Source organism: Anomaloglossus baeobatrachus, chromosome 4 (assembly GCF_048569485.1).
Source record: "Anomaloglossus baeobatrachus isolate aAnoBae1 chromosome 4, aAnoBae1.hap1, whole genome shotgun sequence".
Taxonomy (NCBI): Eukaryota; Metazoa; Chordata; class Amphibia; order Anura; family Aromobatidae; genus Anomaloglossus; species Anomaloglossus baeobatrachus.
The window spans coordinates 415,115,233-415,132,174 of NC_134356.1; the positions used below are offsets into that span (position 1 = coordinate 415,115,233).

Sequence of the window (16,942 nt, forward strand, 5' to 3'; positions counted from 1 at the left end):
TCTTCCTTTCTACAGGGCCGCCAGTGTTCTCTGTAGGGATAACAGAGATTACAATGCCCCAAATCCTGCACGGGCAGCTGCGGTCTCCTGCGGAAAGCACTTGCAGCCCCGCAGGAGAGGACATGCTGCCTACAGGAAGCAGCATGTCTAGATCGTGGGTACATACCCTAAGGTTTAATTCATCCTTGTTTGCTTCTCAATTGTGTTTTTTAATTCCTTTGTGCTTTTGCTACTTTTAAATTTGAGTCTACATATTCTTATTGGAATGTGCACTAAGAAAAACCATTGTATGAACAGGTGTGTCCAAACCTTTGACTAGTACTGAATAGATATATGTTTACACTATAAAACATGCAGATTGTGTAAATGCTTTGTGACCACCTAACAGTGTGGAGACCTGGAGAAAATGAACTTATTTCCTAGTTGGAGATGCCAACTTTGTTATGGAGTGATTACAGTCATCACTAGCTATACTGTGAGCGGTGTCTGTAAGCACACCCTGGCACTTTGATTGACAGCCGTCTCTGTAACACATGTGTGCAGAGCAAGCTGTCAGTGTTGGTGCGTGCTTACAGTCGCCAATGACAGTATAATGAGCATGGGATGTCATCTGTTCTTGCACGCTCCCATGACAGAAAGTTGGCGGTTGCAAGGAGAAAATACATTTTGCAGATTAACCCTGTATGTTCAGTTATTTTCATTTTATTTTTTTTTAGCGGTCAAACCATTTAATACTTTAAGTATTTGCTCCTGTCACCTATACTATATTGCTCCAGTAACATTCTTTTGTGTTTATTTGAGAAAAAAAAATACATGGGACATACAGAATACATTAACGTAATATGGAAAAGGCCGTAGGTTGAAATGAGTCACTCGGCAGGCTGGTAAAATAGGTTTTTAGAAATGTTTTATTTTTTTAAAAAGTTAATTTGTAATATTAATGTCACTCCATAAACAATTCATTTCATACCTTCCAGACCTTGGTTTGCCCTGTATAGATTGAGGATTTATTGTCAAAATAAAAATCAATGTTACTGTGTGTCCTGTAAATGCTTGGAACATATTCTATCCCATGTCCTAATATTGGCTAAATGAATCCCATAGTTTGACTTTACGCCATTCTTAGGCTTTTCATCCTTAAAGGGAACAAGTCAAGGAACGCTATTCACTTGCAGATATAAAGATTAATCTGGGGTTAAATTGTGTTTAAAATCATACCTGCCTCATTGGAGCAGCAGATATAGTAAGAAAATGGATTCCTATCATCCCTTTCACAGCTCAGGTAAAGTCATTGTGGTGCTTGAGGGAGCGGTTACAGGCACCTTTAACTATGCTGTGAGAGCAACTGTCAGTTAAAGTGTCAGGGTGATTATAGCATAGTGAGTGGTTAGTTATAGCTCCCTGCAATACCTCAATGACTGGAGGTGAGCAGCTGCAGGGAAAATATTAGTCCATTTTCTCCCTGAAGATGCTGCTGCAGTTAGGTATGATTTTATACCTGCAGATTAAACTTATGCCTGCAGGTAAAGTGTTTCTGACCTTACAGGTTCCCTTTAAATTAGTCTGAATTTCACAAAACAATAGAAATTAGTGTGGGACATTGTCATGATGGAGGGAGCACTCTCTCAAGGTTTTTGGTAACATGCATCAAATAATCAGAAGTACATTTCAAAGGATTGAGAAATGTAAAAGAACAGGATCATATTCTGGCTTGGATTCACAATATTGCATGTGTTTCCAGTCTTAGACTTTAGGAAATCTGACCATGATCACTTTATAAGGTTACAACTCTGGAACGCTTCAATGGATCCCAGTGATTCTGACATTGTACTTCATGATAGTGCTAATTTTAGGACAATATTTTTTGCGTTGGTGAAACTTTAGCAATGTTCAAACTTTGAATTTGTATGCCCCTAAGGCTGGAGATCTACTTGATTGGCATTACCCGGCATGGCCTGACGCTTTCCAGACACAAATGCCCTCAGCTGCATGGAAATACATGCAGCCGACCGGCTCCTGTCAGAGTGTGCGGCTGTACCGGGTGATACCGATGCGAGACTCGCACGAGTCATACGCAAGTGGAACTCCAGCCTAAGCCAGACAGTTATGTCACGTACTTAATAAATAACATTTCCCACTTGTTTACTTTACATCAGTGCCATTTTGAAACTATTTTTTGGATAGGATGTTAGAAGAGTTAAAAGTTAAGCAAAAATATTTAAATTTTTAACATTTACTAAATCTGTTTCTTTTAGAGATCTATTCAGACTGTGAGGGGCCTATATATTGGAACCCCAAAAGTGATTTTTCTAAAAAAAAAAAGCACCCCTCAAATGCTTAAACTGATGTTAGGAATTTTTTTTTAACCATTCAGATGCTACATAGAGGTGTTAATGCAAAGTGAAATGGGGAAAAAAAACACATTTACATTTTACCTATAAAATGCTGCTTTAGTCCCAATTTATTCATTTACAAGGGCTGGACCCTAAAATGTGTTACCCAGTTTCTTCTGAGCGCGCTGATGCCCCACATCTGGTCAAACGTCTGTTTGGATAAATGGGAGCGCCATTTGAATTTGAGCACAAATTTAGCTGAAATAGATTGCGGCACCATGTTGAATCTGCAGGGTTTCTAAACAGCAGAAACCCCCACAAGTTACCCCCCCATTTTGGAAACTAGACGCCTCAAAGGTAGTGGAAAAATGAGGAATAAATAAATTCCAAAGTGCAATGAAATGGTAAAATAAGTGTAAATCTGCATTTTTTAATTTTTTTTGTGGCTTTTTTTAACTGAGTTTGTGGTGCTGTAAAAATCACCTAAAACATGATTTTTTTTAGATTAGGGCGTTTAGTGGCAAGTTGACTTTTATTTGTATAATTTTGAGGTATATATAACATTTTGATCGTTTTTTACATTTTTTTTTGTGGATGAAATGCTGACTGAAAAAACAAAGTTTTTTCTCTTTATAGCTTTTAACATACTGGTTATTATAGCTTGATAGATGAACTTTTACAGAGGTGGAGGTATAAAAAAAAAATAAAAATTAAATCTCCTGTTGAAAAAAGTTTATTTTTTTTATTTACAGGAACCTTTGTCATTTGTTGGTTTGCATGCTCCCTACATCATGCAGCTCATAGATTACATAGCTAAAACCTGCTGACAAATTTTTTTCAAAATATTATTATTTTTTTTTTTTACTTTAACGTTTTAGTCTCCTTGAGGTGTTTGAACCTGAAATAGTCTGATCTCTCGTTCTCTATACTGCAAGTCCACGGTATTGTAGTATGACTAAAAATCATAGTCTCCTCTGAAGCCTAGCCTGTGACGGAGCTTCATAGGAGTACCACTCCATGGCAACCCATTGGGACCATGTAGGGGGGTGTATGGGCCAATGGAACATACCACACATTTTAAATGCCGCTGTTGGACAACAGCAATCGGCGCTCAGCTCCACTCTAAGGCTATGTGTGCAGTGCGTTTTTGCGCGTTTTTCGGGTGCGTTTTTGGCCTCAAAACTGCAGGACTTTGCTTCCCCAGCAAAGTCTATGAGTTTTCATTTTTGCTGTCCGCACACATCTGGTTTTTTTACCTGCGTTTTTGAGTTAAAAAAAAAAATGGACATGTCAGTTCTTTCCTGCGTTTTTCTGCGTTTTCCCCCCATGCAATGCATTGGAAAAACGCAGAGATCCAAAACGCAGCCAAAAACGCACCAAATCGCGGCAAAAACGCATGCGTTTGTTGATGCGTTTTTTCGACGCAGGTGCGTTTTGTGCGTTTTTAGCGGCCAAAAACGCAGGGTCAAAAAGACGCAGTGTGCGAACCTAGCCTAATGTCTGTTCCAGGCAGATATTGCCTCAGCTCCATCCAGTGTTGGTAAAGGGTTTCCCCCTCCCCCATGGTTTGGTAGTTTTGTTTTTAGCTAATGTTTTTCCCACATTTAGTCTACCATTATATTTGTAATGGAAGGCTACAATGTATCACTGTATAGGTTACAGGAAAAAAAAAAAATGAAAATCTGACAGGCGCAAAACCATTTTTGCTACATGAGAACCTACTGCTTCACTATAGAGTAATAAGAAATTCCTGTCTCACACAAACAATGGAAAATATTTACATCTTTGGTTAAATGAATTAAACTTTAAAAAAAAAAAAAGAAAAACGAAACACACCCTAAAAAACAAATATTGTTCTCTGAGCACCAATGCTCCAGCATATTGTTGCGCTTGTTGGAAGACATCTTTGTCAACTTGTTTGCATTTGTGATAAGGAATACTGTAAATGTAATTCTGGATATATACAGACTGCAGCTCAAGATAAGAGCAATGTATCTAAAAATGTATCTTAGGTTATCGTGTAGACCCATAAAAATAGACTATATATTTTCATCAGCTCTTAAAATACTTGTATAAATGTAGAAAGAAAGAAAAAAAAAAAAAGAAGAAAATGTTGCCTTCCTTAAGGTCAAAATACTGCTGTTTTTTTAGTACTTTGTTTATGGCTCAGGCTAGTTTCACACATCTGGCATGTCACCGGATCCAGCACACTCCAGTGCAGTATTAACACTGTCCTGGAGTGTGACGGATCCGGTGAAATGCCGGATGTGTGAAACTAGTTTTAAAGGGGTTAGCTGGGACTTTTGTATTTTTTTTTTTTTATTAAAATGTAGATAAGGACTTACAGGTAGGCAACTTCCCGGTCTGTTCTGTTGACGAGGCGTCACTGGAAACTTCATAATGATTAACTATAGAGAGCTGGCTGTCAATCAAAATGACTGACTGTAACGCCCACTGACAGCAGAATGGAAGAGAAGCTGCTGCTCTGTCTACATATCATCGCAAGCTACAGGAACAGTCCGTGACACATCTAAGCTGGCCGTTGTCGGCACTGGGCAGAACAAGCAAGTAGTTAGCAACTTTTAAAGGGGGTTATCCGGAAGTATTGTATTTTTTCTGATGGGTCTAATAACTTAAATAACTAGCAACTTACCTGCCTGTAAGTTCTGAGCCCCATCAGACAAAAAAAAAAGAAAAAAAGACAAAAATCCTGTATCACCCCCTTTAAAATAAATCTTACAATATACCAAGGCCCAATTCAATAAAGCAATTTTACCATTTATCGGGTGTAAGATGTTTTAAAAAGTTGTGCAGCTTTTGCTTTCATTTTATATACCAGTTTCACCCAGCACCACCAATATGGGCAGAGCTGGGGTGTGATACTACACCTCGTCTAATTCATGAAGAGTTGTGGTGTTTTATATTTCAGATATCTTACTCCAGTCCTGGATTGCAGTAAGAGATGTGATGTGTCAGACTCTTCTGAATCATTATGAGGCGTCCACCTCTTCATGAATGAGGAGCATCTCCATTCAACATGCCCCATGAGAATATTGCTGGTCTTGATGAATCGGGGCTCAACGGTCTAGAGTTCTTACGGTGCTGGCAAGGCTGTCAGTTATATACTGTCTAATCATCTCATAAATCACAATGGCTTTAAATACAGATTGGATTAGAAACATGCAATGGGGGGGGGGGGGGAATGAAATCCTCATTTGTAAAACAGAAAAAAAAAAAAAAAAAGTGTTAAAAAGACATGCCATCCCTGAGATATTGTGGAGGTCACTGTTGGGAGTCTAGTGCTGAGAAATTCAAAAGCCCATTACATGAAAATAAAAACATGTTATTGCTTTACAGAGCTTCATGATCGCTCAGGATGAGATCACAGGTTGTCTTTCATGGCTCAAAATGAATTGATAAAGTTTAGGTAACCATTCAGAAATCCGGTGGGATCCTCCAGCTGCGGGTAGTGACTGATGTGGTCATCTAGCACAGTAAAGGTTGACTTGGGAATAAGTTTCCTAAATAAAAAAAAGACAAAAAAAAAGCTCTTTTTCACTAATATTTTATAAGTGTATGTTCACACACATTTTAGGGCCAAGTGTAGTAGACGTTAAACATGAAGGGCACATGGCTAATGTTAGGCTGTGTGCTAGTACACACTGGCTACTTTTCACACAAACCTTGCAGCATGCATTTAGTACACGTACTTAGCACACAGCACCTGCATTTGTGCTTTGCTATGCAGACCAAGTTTTTATATTTTTTTTTTTTTTTTAGTAATGGAGAGCTCAACATTACATCCACAGAGCTGTTATGACAGCTTAGTTCTTCCACTAGAATATGTGTGCAGACTAAAAACAGTCCAGTTTACTTCACTAGGGTTTTTTATGGTTTGCACAGAAACCTGATCACCAACCGGTTGGTCTTCGGCACACACCTTGTCAAACTCACAATTGAATTGGATGTTTCTGATGCCAAGATGGGTTACAGAGCTAAAATCCTGCCTTTGTTATTATGAAATAGTTGGCTAAACGCATAGTGCATCATTCTTATAAAATGTCTTTATTCTTATTTAACACGGGATGTAATAGTTGCTTTAAAGAGGAATAAAACAATTTGTTTGCCACAAAGACAAAATAAAATATTTTTTTAGGAAAAAAAAACCAAAATGTTCGCAATTAACTCATTAGGTGCCAAGTACTTGAATGTTTTTAAAGTCCAAGTGGGAGTTAGTTTTTGCTGGGGGCGTGTACTTTTCCCTGTATGATACTGACCAATCATAAGCAGGTAGTAACACTCAAAAGACAGACAAGCCCAATAAAAGCATAGAGCAGTTGTCCCTAACCTTTCTTACAATGAGTCACATTTAACTACGGTATGAGACAGTTACAAGCCGTATCCAGCGCCCTCCACCCATTAGTGACACGTTGATACCCTATTTTGTGCACAATGATATGTAATGCTTATCCACAGAAGCACACCAAGGCTCCCCCCTCCCCATCTCTTATAGGCGGTATGCTTATATCCATAGGTTTGCACTTTAACACCTCTCTTACTGGCAGTATCATCCTATCTACAACTTACCATATAGATATTCACCCCCCCATGTATATGCATATCTGCAGGCTACTCACAAAAGTCACCATCTGGAGACCTTCTAGTTTGCTAGACCTAATGATCATGCACTAAGCTCGCAGACAGCCACAAGCCATACATCAAGGGCACATGAGCCACAGGTTGGTGATCCACAGATTAGAGCAAGGTTCTCAGTGTGTGACACGTAATGATACAGCCCTGATCCCTTGGTCTAACCTCCTGCATGATTGAGTGTGGGGAGAGGGTCAGTGCAGCTGAGTTTTGCGGTGTCACATTACAAACCTTACACTGCATGTCCAGATATTAGCTAAAAGTGTAAGTATCACATTTATAGAAGGCAGAAAAATACAAGTGCACAGAGGGTGATACAGTATAGGGTAGAGAATGTTGGGGGAAGGTGAGAGGGTGCTCAACTGACCAGATTTACAAAAAATTTATCACATAATGTAGTTTGTTTTTTTTAAAGTTTGGTACGAACTGAAAAAAGAGTAATAAAGCTACTATTAACACTAGAACTACTGAGGTAGTCATTTTGACTACTTTGCACCATGTATTTCTATATAGGTGTCATGAGTCCAGTAGTTCTAGTGCTAAATACTACCACAGCGGGGAATAACTTTCTCCAGCAGCAGTGTGGTTAGCCAGGAACATCCATCTGCTTTTACTCCTCGATATATTTGCAGATGAAAATTTTCTTCTATCTGGAAAGTGACTGCAGCAGCTGTATTCTCTATGGGAATATAATGGGGTTGTGACATGCACAACCTAGTCATGTAAGAACCCCCATCAGTCCTCACGGTTATGTTCCCAGCAGCAGCACGGTCACCAGAAACGTCCATCTCCTTTTACTCCTCAGTATCACATTTAAATTATTTGTGTTCAAATTGTAATCATTCTGGAGTAAGATCAAAGCAGGATGTCAATATATCTCACACACGAGTAACCCTGTACAGGCAGGTTACTTGTGTATGAGATGTATTGACGGTCTGATCTCACTGCAGAGCAATTATAAGTTGCTTGAGCACAGCAAACATAAGTGTGATTACTGACACATTCAGTAATCAGGAGAGCTGATAGAAAGGTTTGTAATATGACAAAGCTAAACTCAGCTGCACTGCCCCTTTACCCACACTGATTCATGAAGGAGGTTAGACCAGGACATCAGGACTGTATCATTACATCTAACACACTGAGAAAGCAATTCTTAGCTATGGTGGGGGTATGTTCTCTCTTTATGAGTGTTGCCGCCTGCTTATGATTGGTTAGTGTCCTACGGAAAACAATACACATCACTAGTGAAAACTCTGATAAAACACACTTTGATTAAAAAAAAATAACCATAACTCTTTGGGTGCCAAATACTTTGATTGCCATCTCCAAAAGACAAAATAAAAAAACAATTATATTCTGCTCTTCAGCCACTATTACATCAAGTAACCAATTCAACATGAAGAATCTGGTGAAAGATCCTCTTCATCCACATACAGGTGCATCTCAATAAATTTGAATATCAAAAAGTTAATTTATTTCAGTACTTCAATACAAAAAGGGAAAACCATATATTATAGAGTCATTATACACAGAGTGATCTATTTCAAGTGCTTATTTCTGTTAATGTTGATGATTATGGCTTACAGCCAATGAAAACCCAAAAGTCAATATCTCAGAAAATTAGATTAAAAAACGGATTTTTGTGTACTCACCATAAAATCGTTTTCTCTTAGCCATCATTGGGGGACACAGGACCATGGGTGTTATGCTGCCTATCCATAGGAGGACACTAAGATGCAAAAGCATAGCTCCTCCTCTGCAGTATACACCCCCTGGCCAGGCCAGGCAGCCTCAGTTTTAGTACTCAAGCAGTAGGAGAGAAAAAAAAAAAAAAAAACAGTAAAAACTTCTCAACAGAGGAACAAGAGAAAAAAAAAGAGTCATAACCAAATAAGGTACTGAGAGAACCAAGGCCCAACAGGGTGGGTGCTGTGTCCCCCAATGATGGCTAAGAGAAAACGATTTTACGGTGAGTACACAAAAATCCATTTTTCTCTGACGCCTCATTGGGGGACACAGGACCATGGGACGTCCTAAAGCAGTCCATCGGTGGAAAAGGTAAAAAAAACAAGATAACGCAACCCAAGGACTAGGAACCAGTCCCAGACAGCCTGGAGCACCTACTGAGAGAGGTGCTCTACTGCCGTTTGCAGAATTTTCCTACCCAGATTTGCCTCAGCTGAAAACTGGGTATGGACTCTGTAATGCTTTGAAAAAGTATGTAGGCTAGACCAGGTCGCAGCCTTACACACCTGTTCCACTGAAGCCTGATGCCGAATGGCCCACGAAGCGCCAACTGCTCGCGTGGAATGAGCCCGCAGTCCACTAGGAATGGGCTTGAGTTGCAAGCGGTAGACTTCCTGGCTCGCAGAGCGAATCCAGCGAGCCAGAGTGACCTTTGAAGCTGCCTGTCCCTTCTTAGGATCCTCAGGAATGACGAACAAAGAGTCCGTTTTCCTAAAGGGGGCTGTCCTGGATATGTAATATCTGAGAGCTCTGACGAGGTCTAACGAATGATAACAGAAAGCACAAGAGAGAGGTGTTCAATGCCGCGCCAATAGATCACTTCAGCAGATGTTCAGATCAGTGTCACTTTATTGTTATTCAGGTAGACGCGTTTCTGGAGCATCTGCCCCCTTCATCAGGACCACCAGGAATAGAAATAACATCCAATCTGTCCAGGTCAGACAGCACATACAATATATAGACATAATGACGTCATGGGGACATCCCTCAAAAAGAAAAAAATGAGCGGGAAAGGATGCCACGTTGCAAGTTGTGACGTCCTATATACCCTTCCCACAAAAGTACAAAAAACACCTTTACAAATCATATATCGGTAGATCATTAGGATGTATCCCTTTATAAAGAGAAAAAAAATGGGAAAAATTTTTTTTTATAATATTGACAAATAGAAAAAGAGAAAAAAATCTAGATCGGGTATACCATCAATGTATAAAACCATTGCTTCTGTGTATAATCACGAAATCACTAAATATAGCAACGTGGCATCCTTTCCCGCTCATTTTTTTCTTTTTGAGGGATGTCCCCATGACGTCATTATGTCTATATATTGTATGTGCTGTCTGACCTGGACAGATTGGATGTTATTTCTATTCCTGGTGGTCCTGATGAAGGGGGCAGATGCTCCAGAAACGCGTCGACCTGAATAACAATAAAGTGACACTGATCTGAACATCTGCTGAAGTGATCTATTGCCACGGCATTGAACACCTCTCTCTTGTGCTTTCTGTTATCTACCGGTTTTGGTGGCTGCAGCCCTGGATCTATGATATATGCGGTTATAGTAGTTGTGGCTTCTCACAACTGCAATTGGTGAGTAATTTTACTCCCCCCTCCCTACCCCTCACATATTGGGGTAAGACCCTATTGCGCTTGTTTTTCCACAGCCTTTTCTCCGAGGTCTAACGAATGCAGAGACCTTTCCACCCTATGAACTGGGTGTGGACAAAAGAAAGGCAGAACAATGTCCTCGTTCAAATTAAACGGGGTAGGAACCTTTGGAAGAAAATCCGGAAGGGGGCGTAGAACCACCTTGTCCTGCTGAAAGATCAGAAAAGGCTCGCGGCAAGAGAGTGCTGCCAGCTAAGAAACTCGTCTGATGGACGTAATTGCCACCAGGAATGTTACCTTCCAGGACAGAAGAGCAAGGAAGGATTCCTTGAGAGGTTCAAAGGGAGACCTCTGGAAACCGTCCAGAACGAGATTGAGGTCCCATGGGTCCAGCGGCCGTTTGTACGGGGGAACTAGATGGGAAACGCCCTGGAGGAAGGTCTTGACTTGCGGTTTTTGAGCCAGGCGGCATTGATATAGAAGATTGAGAGCGCTGAGAACTGCCCTTTAAGGGAACTGAGAGCCAACCCCGCTTGCAAACCAGACTGTAGAAAGTCGAGAATTCTAGGGATGGCCAGAGGAATAGGCTGGACGTTAGTTTCTCTGCACCATGAAAAGAAGATTTTCCACATACGGTGGTAAATGCGGGATGAAGCAGGCTTTCGGGCGCTGATCATGGTGGAAATAACCGCGGGGGAGAATCCCGCTCTTGTTAATACCCAGGTCTCAATGGCCATGCAGTCAGCTTCAGGGCTCTGGAGTTCTGATGGGAAATGGGCCCTTGGGTCAGCAAGACTGGGATGCCTGGAAGGCGCCGCGGTAGGTTTGCGAGCATTTGTACTAATTCGGCGTACCAGGCGCGCCTGGGCCAGTCCGGTGCTATCAGTATCACCGGGACTCCCTCTGCCTTGATCTTCCTGATTACCCGCGGCAGCAGGGGTAGAGGTGGAAATATGTAAGGCAGGCGGGAGTGGTGCCAGGAGTAGACTAGAGCATCCGCGCCGATGGACTGCGGGTCGCGTGACCTGGCTATGAACGCGAGTACCTTTGCGTTCAACCTTGAGGCCATTAGATCCACGTTTGGTGTGCCCCAGCGAGTGCAGATGTGTAGAAACACTTCTGGGTGGAGAGACCTTTCTCCGGCGGCCAGGCCTTGGCGACTTAGAAAGTCTGCTGCCCAGTTCTCTACCCCCGGTATACCGCTGATATCACTGACCCCGTCGACTCGGCCCAGCTGAGGATCTTGTGAGCCTCGAGATAAGCTGCTTTGCTGCGGATGCCCCCCTGCTGATTAATATAGGCTACAGCTGTCGCATTGTCCTATTGGACTCGAATCTGACGACCCGCTAGCAGAGGGCAGAACGCCCTGAGCGCTAGGAAGATCACACGGATTTCCAGGATGTTTATGGGTAGGGAAGACTCCTGGGGCGTCCAACGTCCTTGAGCAGTGTGGTGCCGGTACACTGCTCCCCAGCCTAGGAGGCTGGCGTCCGTGGTCAGGACCAGGCAGTTCACTGGGAGAAAATATCTCCCCTTCGATAGGGATGAGGACCGAAGCCGCCAGCGGAGTGCATACCTGACTGAAGGCGTCAGGTGAAGATGTTTGTCCAGGGAGAAGGGGCTCTTGTCCCAGGCAGCTAGAAGGACTAGCTGCAGTGGGCGGAGATGCAGATGAGCAAAAAGGTACTGCCTCCATAGCCGCCACCATCCTGCCGAGCACCTTCATGCTGAATCGAATGGAGCGAGACAGAGGACATAGAAGGCAGCGTACCGCTTGTCGAAGAGCGATCGCCTTGTCCAGGGGGAGATAGATCAAGCCCCGACGGGTGTCCAGGGACATGCCCAGGAAGGTGATGGATCATGCTGGGACCGGGGATGATTTGTCTAGATTCAGTAGCCACCCTAAGCGGGATAGGGTGTCCAAGGTGATCTGTACGCTGGTTGAGCAGTCGCGTAAGGAGGGGCCTTGATGAGGAAGTCGTCCAAGTAAGGGAGAACGACCACTCCCCTGGCGTGAAGGACGCTCATGGCAGCCGCCATGACTTTGGTGAAAACCCTTGGTGCGGTGGCAAGGCCGAAGGGTAGGGCTACAAATTGAAAATGGGAGTCCTGAACTGAGAAGCGGAGGAACTTTTGGTGATCTGGAGCAATGGGTATGTGAAGGTACGCGTCCTTGATATCTATGGAGGCGAGGAATTCCCCTTCGACCATGGATGCAATAATGGACCTTAGGGACTCCATTCTGAATCTCCATACGTGCACATGTTTGTTCAGGTGTTTGAGGTCCAGGATGGGTCGAACTGACCCAATCCTTTTTGGGCACCACAAAAGAGGTTGGAATAAAAACCCCTGAACGTCTCGACGTCCGGGACAGGTATTATCACTCCTGCTGTTTGGAGCGAGTGGATTGCTGAGAAAAAGGCCCCGCGTCGTTTTCGAGTCTTTGGTGGTTTGAGAGAAGGAACCGACTCGGGGGTCTGGTCCGAAATTCTATGTGGTAACCGGAAGACACAAGGTCTCGCACCCATTTGTCGTCTGAGGCGGCAGCCCAGATGTGTTGAAAAGAGCCGCAGTCGACCCTCCTACAATGAGTGTGTCTTCCGGGGCGCCAAAGGAGTCATGAGGGGGGAAAACGTCGTAGCCGAGTCTCCCTAGTCCTGGACTGTTTCGGTCTAGGCTGCCATGACGAAGTGGGTTTCAGGGAGAGCCAAGGTCGGTCGGTCCCTGCGTAGTCCGCAGCTAGTGGCGGGGCAGAGCGGGATGTCAACCAACCAAATGAGTTCCGAAAGGAGCGGAACGAGGACGTCTGGTGAAGGTCTTCCTGAGCTTCAGCTGGGGAAGGGAGGTACTTTTTCCTCCCGTGGCGTCAGAAATGAGCTTGTCCAGACGTTCGCCAAACAAATCGGTCTGGAAAAAAGGGAAGGCCCGTGAGAGACTTCTTGGAAGCAGAGTCCGCTCGCCATTGTCTGAGCCAGAGAGCTCTACGGATGGCTATGCTATTTGAGGCGGCAAAAGCTGCGCAGGTAGCAGCATCAATGGAGGCCTGCATGAGGTACTCCGCCGCAGCGGCAATTTGAGCTGTTACCTCTGTGACAGAATGAGGGAACTGGGATTCCTCAAGCGAAGTGTTAAGGGATTCTGCCCAGACCGAGATCGCCTTTGCGACCCACACAGAGGCAAAGGAGGGCGAGAGGGAGGAACCCGCAGCCTCAAAGGCAGAGCGGGCGAGGTGCTCCACCTGTCTGTCGGGTTCTTGATGGAGGAACCATCGGGTAACGACAGGAGCGTTTTTGTGGCAAGGCGGGAGACCGGGGGGTTGACCAAGGACGGATCGGCCCAGCCCTTAGGGGCAGGTGGGGCAAAAGGGTACCGGGACTCCATGAGTTTACGGTTACCGAAGCGCCTGTCAGGCTTCTCCCTTTGCTTTGTGAGGATATCCTGAAACTCTGGGTGATCAGCGAAAACCTTTTGGGGTTTCCTTGCCCTCTTAAAGGAGACCACATGGTCAGTGGTAGTGGATGGGGGATCCTCCACATGCAGAGCTTGATTGATGCTATAAGGGAGTCTATTGCAGTTTGATCATCTGGGGAGGGTGAAACCAAGGAATCATCCTGGTACAAACAGCATTCTCCCTCCATCTCTTCAGAAGCCATGGAGCGTGTGGTAGAGCCTGCCCTGTGTGCTCCCGAGGGAGAGCCCGCTGAAGACACCCGGCCGTGTGCTCTTTTCCTGATCCCTGCAACCGGTGAAGCATGTGCCCGGATTACCTCAGAAGGATCCTCCATAGGTCCATAGGGGTATCATTAGGCTGCGTTCCGTCCAGGGACCCAGAAGGGTGTGGAGGACGACATTGCATAGGCAGCACCAGGTTCTGTGACAGTTTTTCCATGAATTGGGACAGAAACTGTGCCCATTCCGGTGGGCTGGGAACCCTAGGCTCTGGGCTGACGGTTGCGGCGGTGGTGGCAGGGGGGTCTTGGGGAGCTATAGGGACACAGGACTCACAGAGAGAAGAGGTGTGTTTACGTGGTAACTCAGCATGGCAGGCAGTGCAGGCTGAATAATAGACTATGTGGGCTTTAGCACTCTTAGTGCCCTTAGAATTCTGTATGTTCCTAATAGGACTATGCCAGGAGGGGGAGCAATGCTCAGCAGAGCTGCAAGTGAAGCAAGCACCTTATCCGAATCAGCCTATGGCCCTGTCCTCAGGAAGGATGAAGCTCTATGGAGAGCTTCGCACGCATTCCTGAGGGGGGCGGGGCTTAGCGCTAAAAGAGCGCAAAGATGAAGTCAGTGTACCCCCCCCCCGCTGTGGGTAGTAAAAACCGGCGGGAAGGGAGCTTCTGATAGTTTTCCTCCCTCTCCCTCCAGTCAGCACACAGCTTGTCACTGGTGGTTATCAGCCGGCTTTTCTGCTAAAGCAAATAAACAGCGTGAGTCCCTGAGCTCTGTGCACTCCCCCTGCCACCGGGAAATTATCTGTGCACATTCTCTGCAAACAGGAGTGACTTCCCCCTCCTCCAGCCAGCAAGCTAGAGAAAAGTTAACCCTGTGTGTTCAGGATCCTTCTCTCCTCCTTGCACCCAGCAAGGGACTTTCTCATAATAAATACTGTAGATGTCCTGGGGCCTTCCCTGCAGCGTCTTTTCTCCCTTTGTCTGGGAAACCAGTCAGGGGGGGATCTCACCTTAAAACACTGCTTCCGTCCAGGCAGTGAAAATAGCAGATTCAGCTTGCTGTGTCCAGTCACGCCGGTGCCATATTCAACTCAGAGCCTGCAAAGAGGGGCTGAGGAATTGGTGCCATATTCAACTCAGAGCCTGCAAAGAGGGGCTGAGGAATTGTGCTATAGGGGCATAGGCCTCTACCCTGGGCTTTGGAAAATCGGTGTCTGTGGAACCCGTCGTCCAGCCCAGGATCCAGCGTCGCAGGAGGGGGTACGTGGAGGCGACACTCCACGTTCCCGCCCGTTGATGGTAGTGGGAGATCGGTCCCAAAAGGAAACAGTCGCCCTCAAAAATTAACAAACCTTGAAAGGAAGTGCCTCCTACAGACACTAAGCTAAAACTGAGGCTGCCTGGCCTGGCCAGGGGGTGTATACTGCAGAGGAGGAGCTATGCTTTTGCATCTACTTATGCTGCCTATCCATAGGAGGACACTAACACCCATGGTCCTGTGTCCCCCAATGAGGCATCAGAGAAATATTTTTTTCAGTTGGTCTTACATAAATTCAGAAAAGTCTGTACAGTAAATGCACTCAATACTTTGTCAGGGCTCCTTTTGCATGAATTAATGCATCAATGCGGTGTGGCATGGAGGCATTCAGCCTGTGGCACTGTTGAGGTGTTATGGAAGCCCAGGTTGCTTTGATAGCAGCCATCAGCATTGTGGGATCTGCTGTCTCATCTTCCTCTTGACAATACCACATAGATTCTCAATGGGGTTTAGGTCAGGCGAGTTTGATGGCCAATCAAGCACAGTGATACTGTGATTATTACACCAGGTATTGGTATTTTGGCAGTGTGGACAGGTGCCAAGTCCTGCTGAAAAATGACACTTCCATCTCCAAAAAAAATTGTCAGCAGAAGGAAGCATGAAGTCTCTAAAATTTCCTGGTAGACGGTTGCGCTGACCTTGGTCTTGATAAAATACAGTAGATCTACACCAGCAGATGACATGGCACCCAAAACCATCACAGTTTGTGGAAACTTCACACTAGACCTCAAGGAGTTTGGATTGTGGCATCTCCACTCTTCCTCCAGACTCTGGGACCTTAATTTCCAAATGAAATGCATAATTTACTTTCATCTGAAACCAACACCTTGGACCACTGAGCAAACAGTCCAGTTATTTTTCTCCTTACCTAGGTAAGATGCTTCTAGCATTGTCAATTGGTCATGAATGGCTTAACACAAGAAATATGACAGTTGTAGCCCATGTCCTGGATACATCTGTGTGTGGTGGTTCTTGAAGCACTGACTCCAGCAGCAGTCCACTCCTTGTGAATCTCCCCCAAATTTTTGAATGGCCTTTTCTTAACAATCCTATCAAGGCTGCGGTCATCCTGGTTGCTTGAGCACTTTTTAACTTCCACTCAACTTTCCATTAATGTGCTTGAATACAGCACTCTCTGAACTACCAGCTTCTTTAGCAATGACCTTTTGTGGCTTACCCTCCTTGTGGAGTGTGTCAATGACTGCCTTCTGGACATTGTCAACTCAGCAGTCTTACGCATGATTGTGTAGCCTACAGAAACAGACTAAGGCCAAGTTCACACACGGCATCTTTTGCTGCGTTTTTGAGGTCACAAAGATGCACCAAAATGCATGCATTTCCTTCTCCCAGCAAAGTCTGAGATTTCTATTTTGCTGTCTACACTGGGCATCCTTTGTTGGATGCATCTTGGCTGCATTTTTCAAAATGCAGCATGTCAATTCTTTTTGCGTTTTTACCGCGTTTTTGAGCCCTCCAATCAGTAGATTTGACTTAAACGCATGGGGCAAAACGCGGGAAAAACGCATTGCGGTTTTGGTGCATTTTAAGATGCACTCAAGATGCACTGACAAAAAAGATGCCGCGTGTGAACATAGCTTAAGGGACCATTT

At 44.5% G+C, this 16,942-nt stretch overlaps 1 protein-coding gene across 1 annotated transcript in view; it reads right to left on the reverse strand.

Annotated features, from left to right (window-relative positions):
* Positions 1-904: 904 nt before the first annotated feature.
* The window catches only part of MEST (mesoderm specific transcript), a 39,364-nt gene continuing 23,326 nt past the window's right edge, over positions 905-16,942 (reverse strand). The window contains 1 exon segment of the mRNA XM_075343518.1: positions 905-5,854. Coding sequence (XP_075199633.1) covers positions 5,737-5,854 — 118 coding nt within the window. The 3' untranslated portion in view covers positions 905-5,736.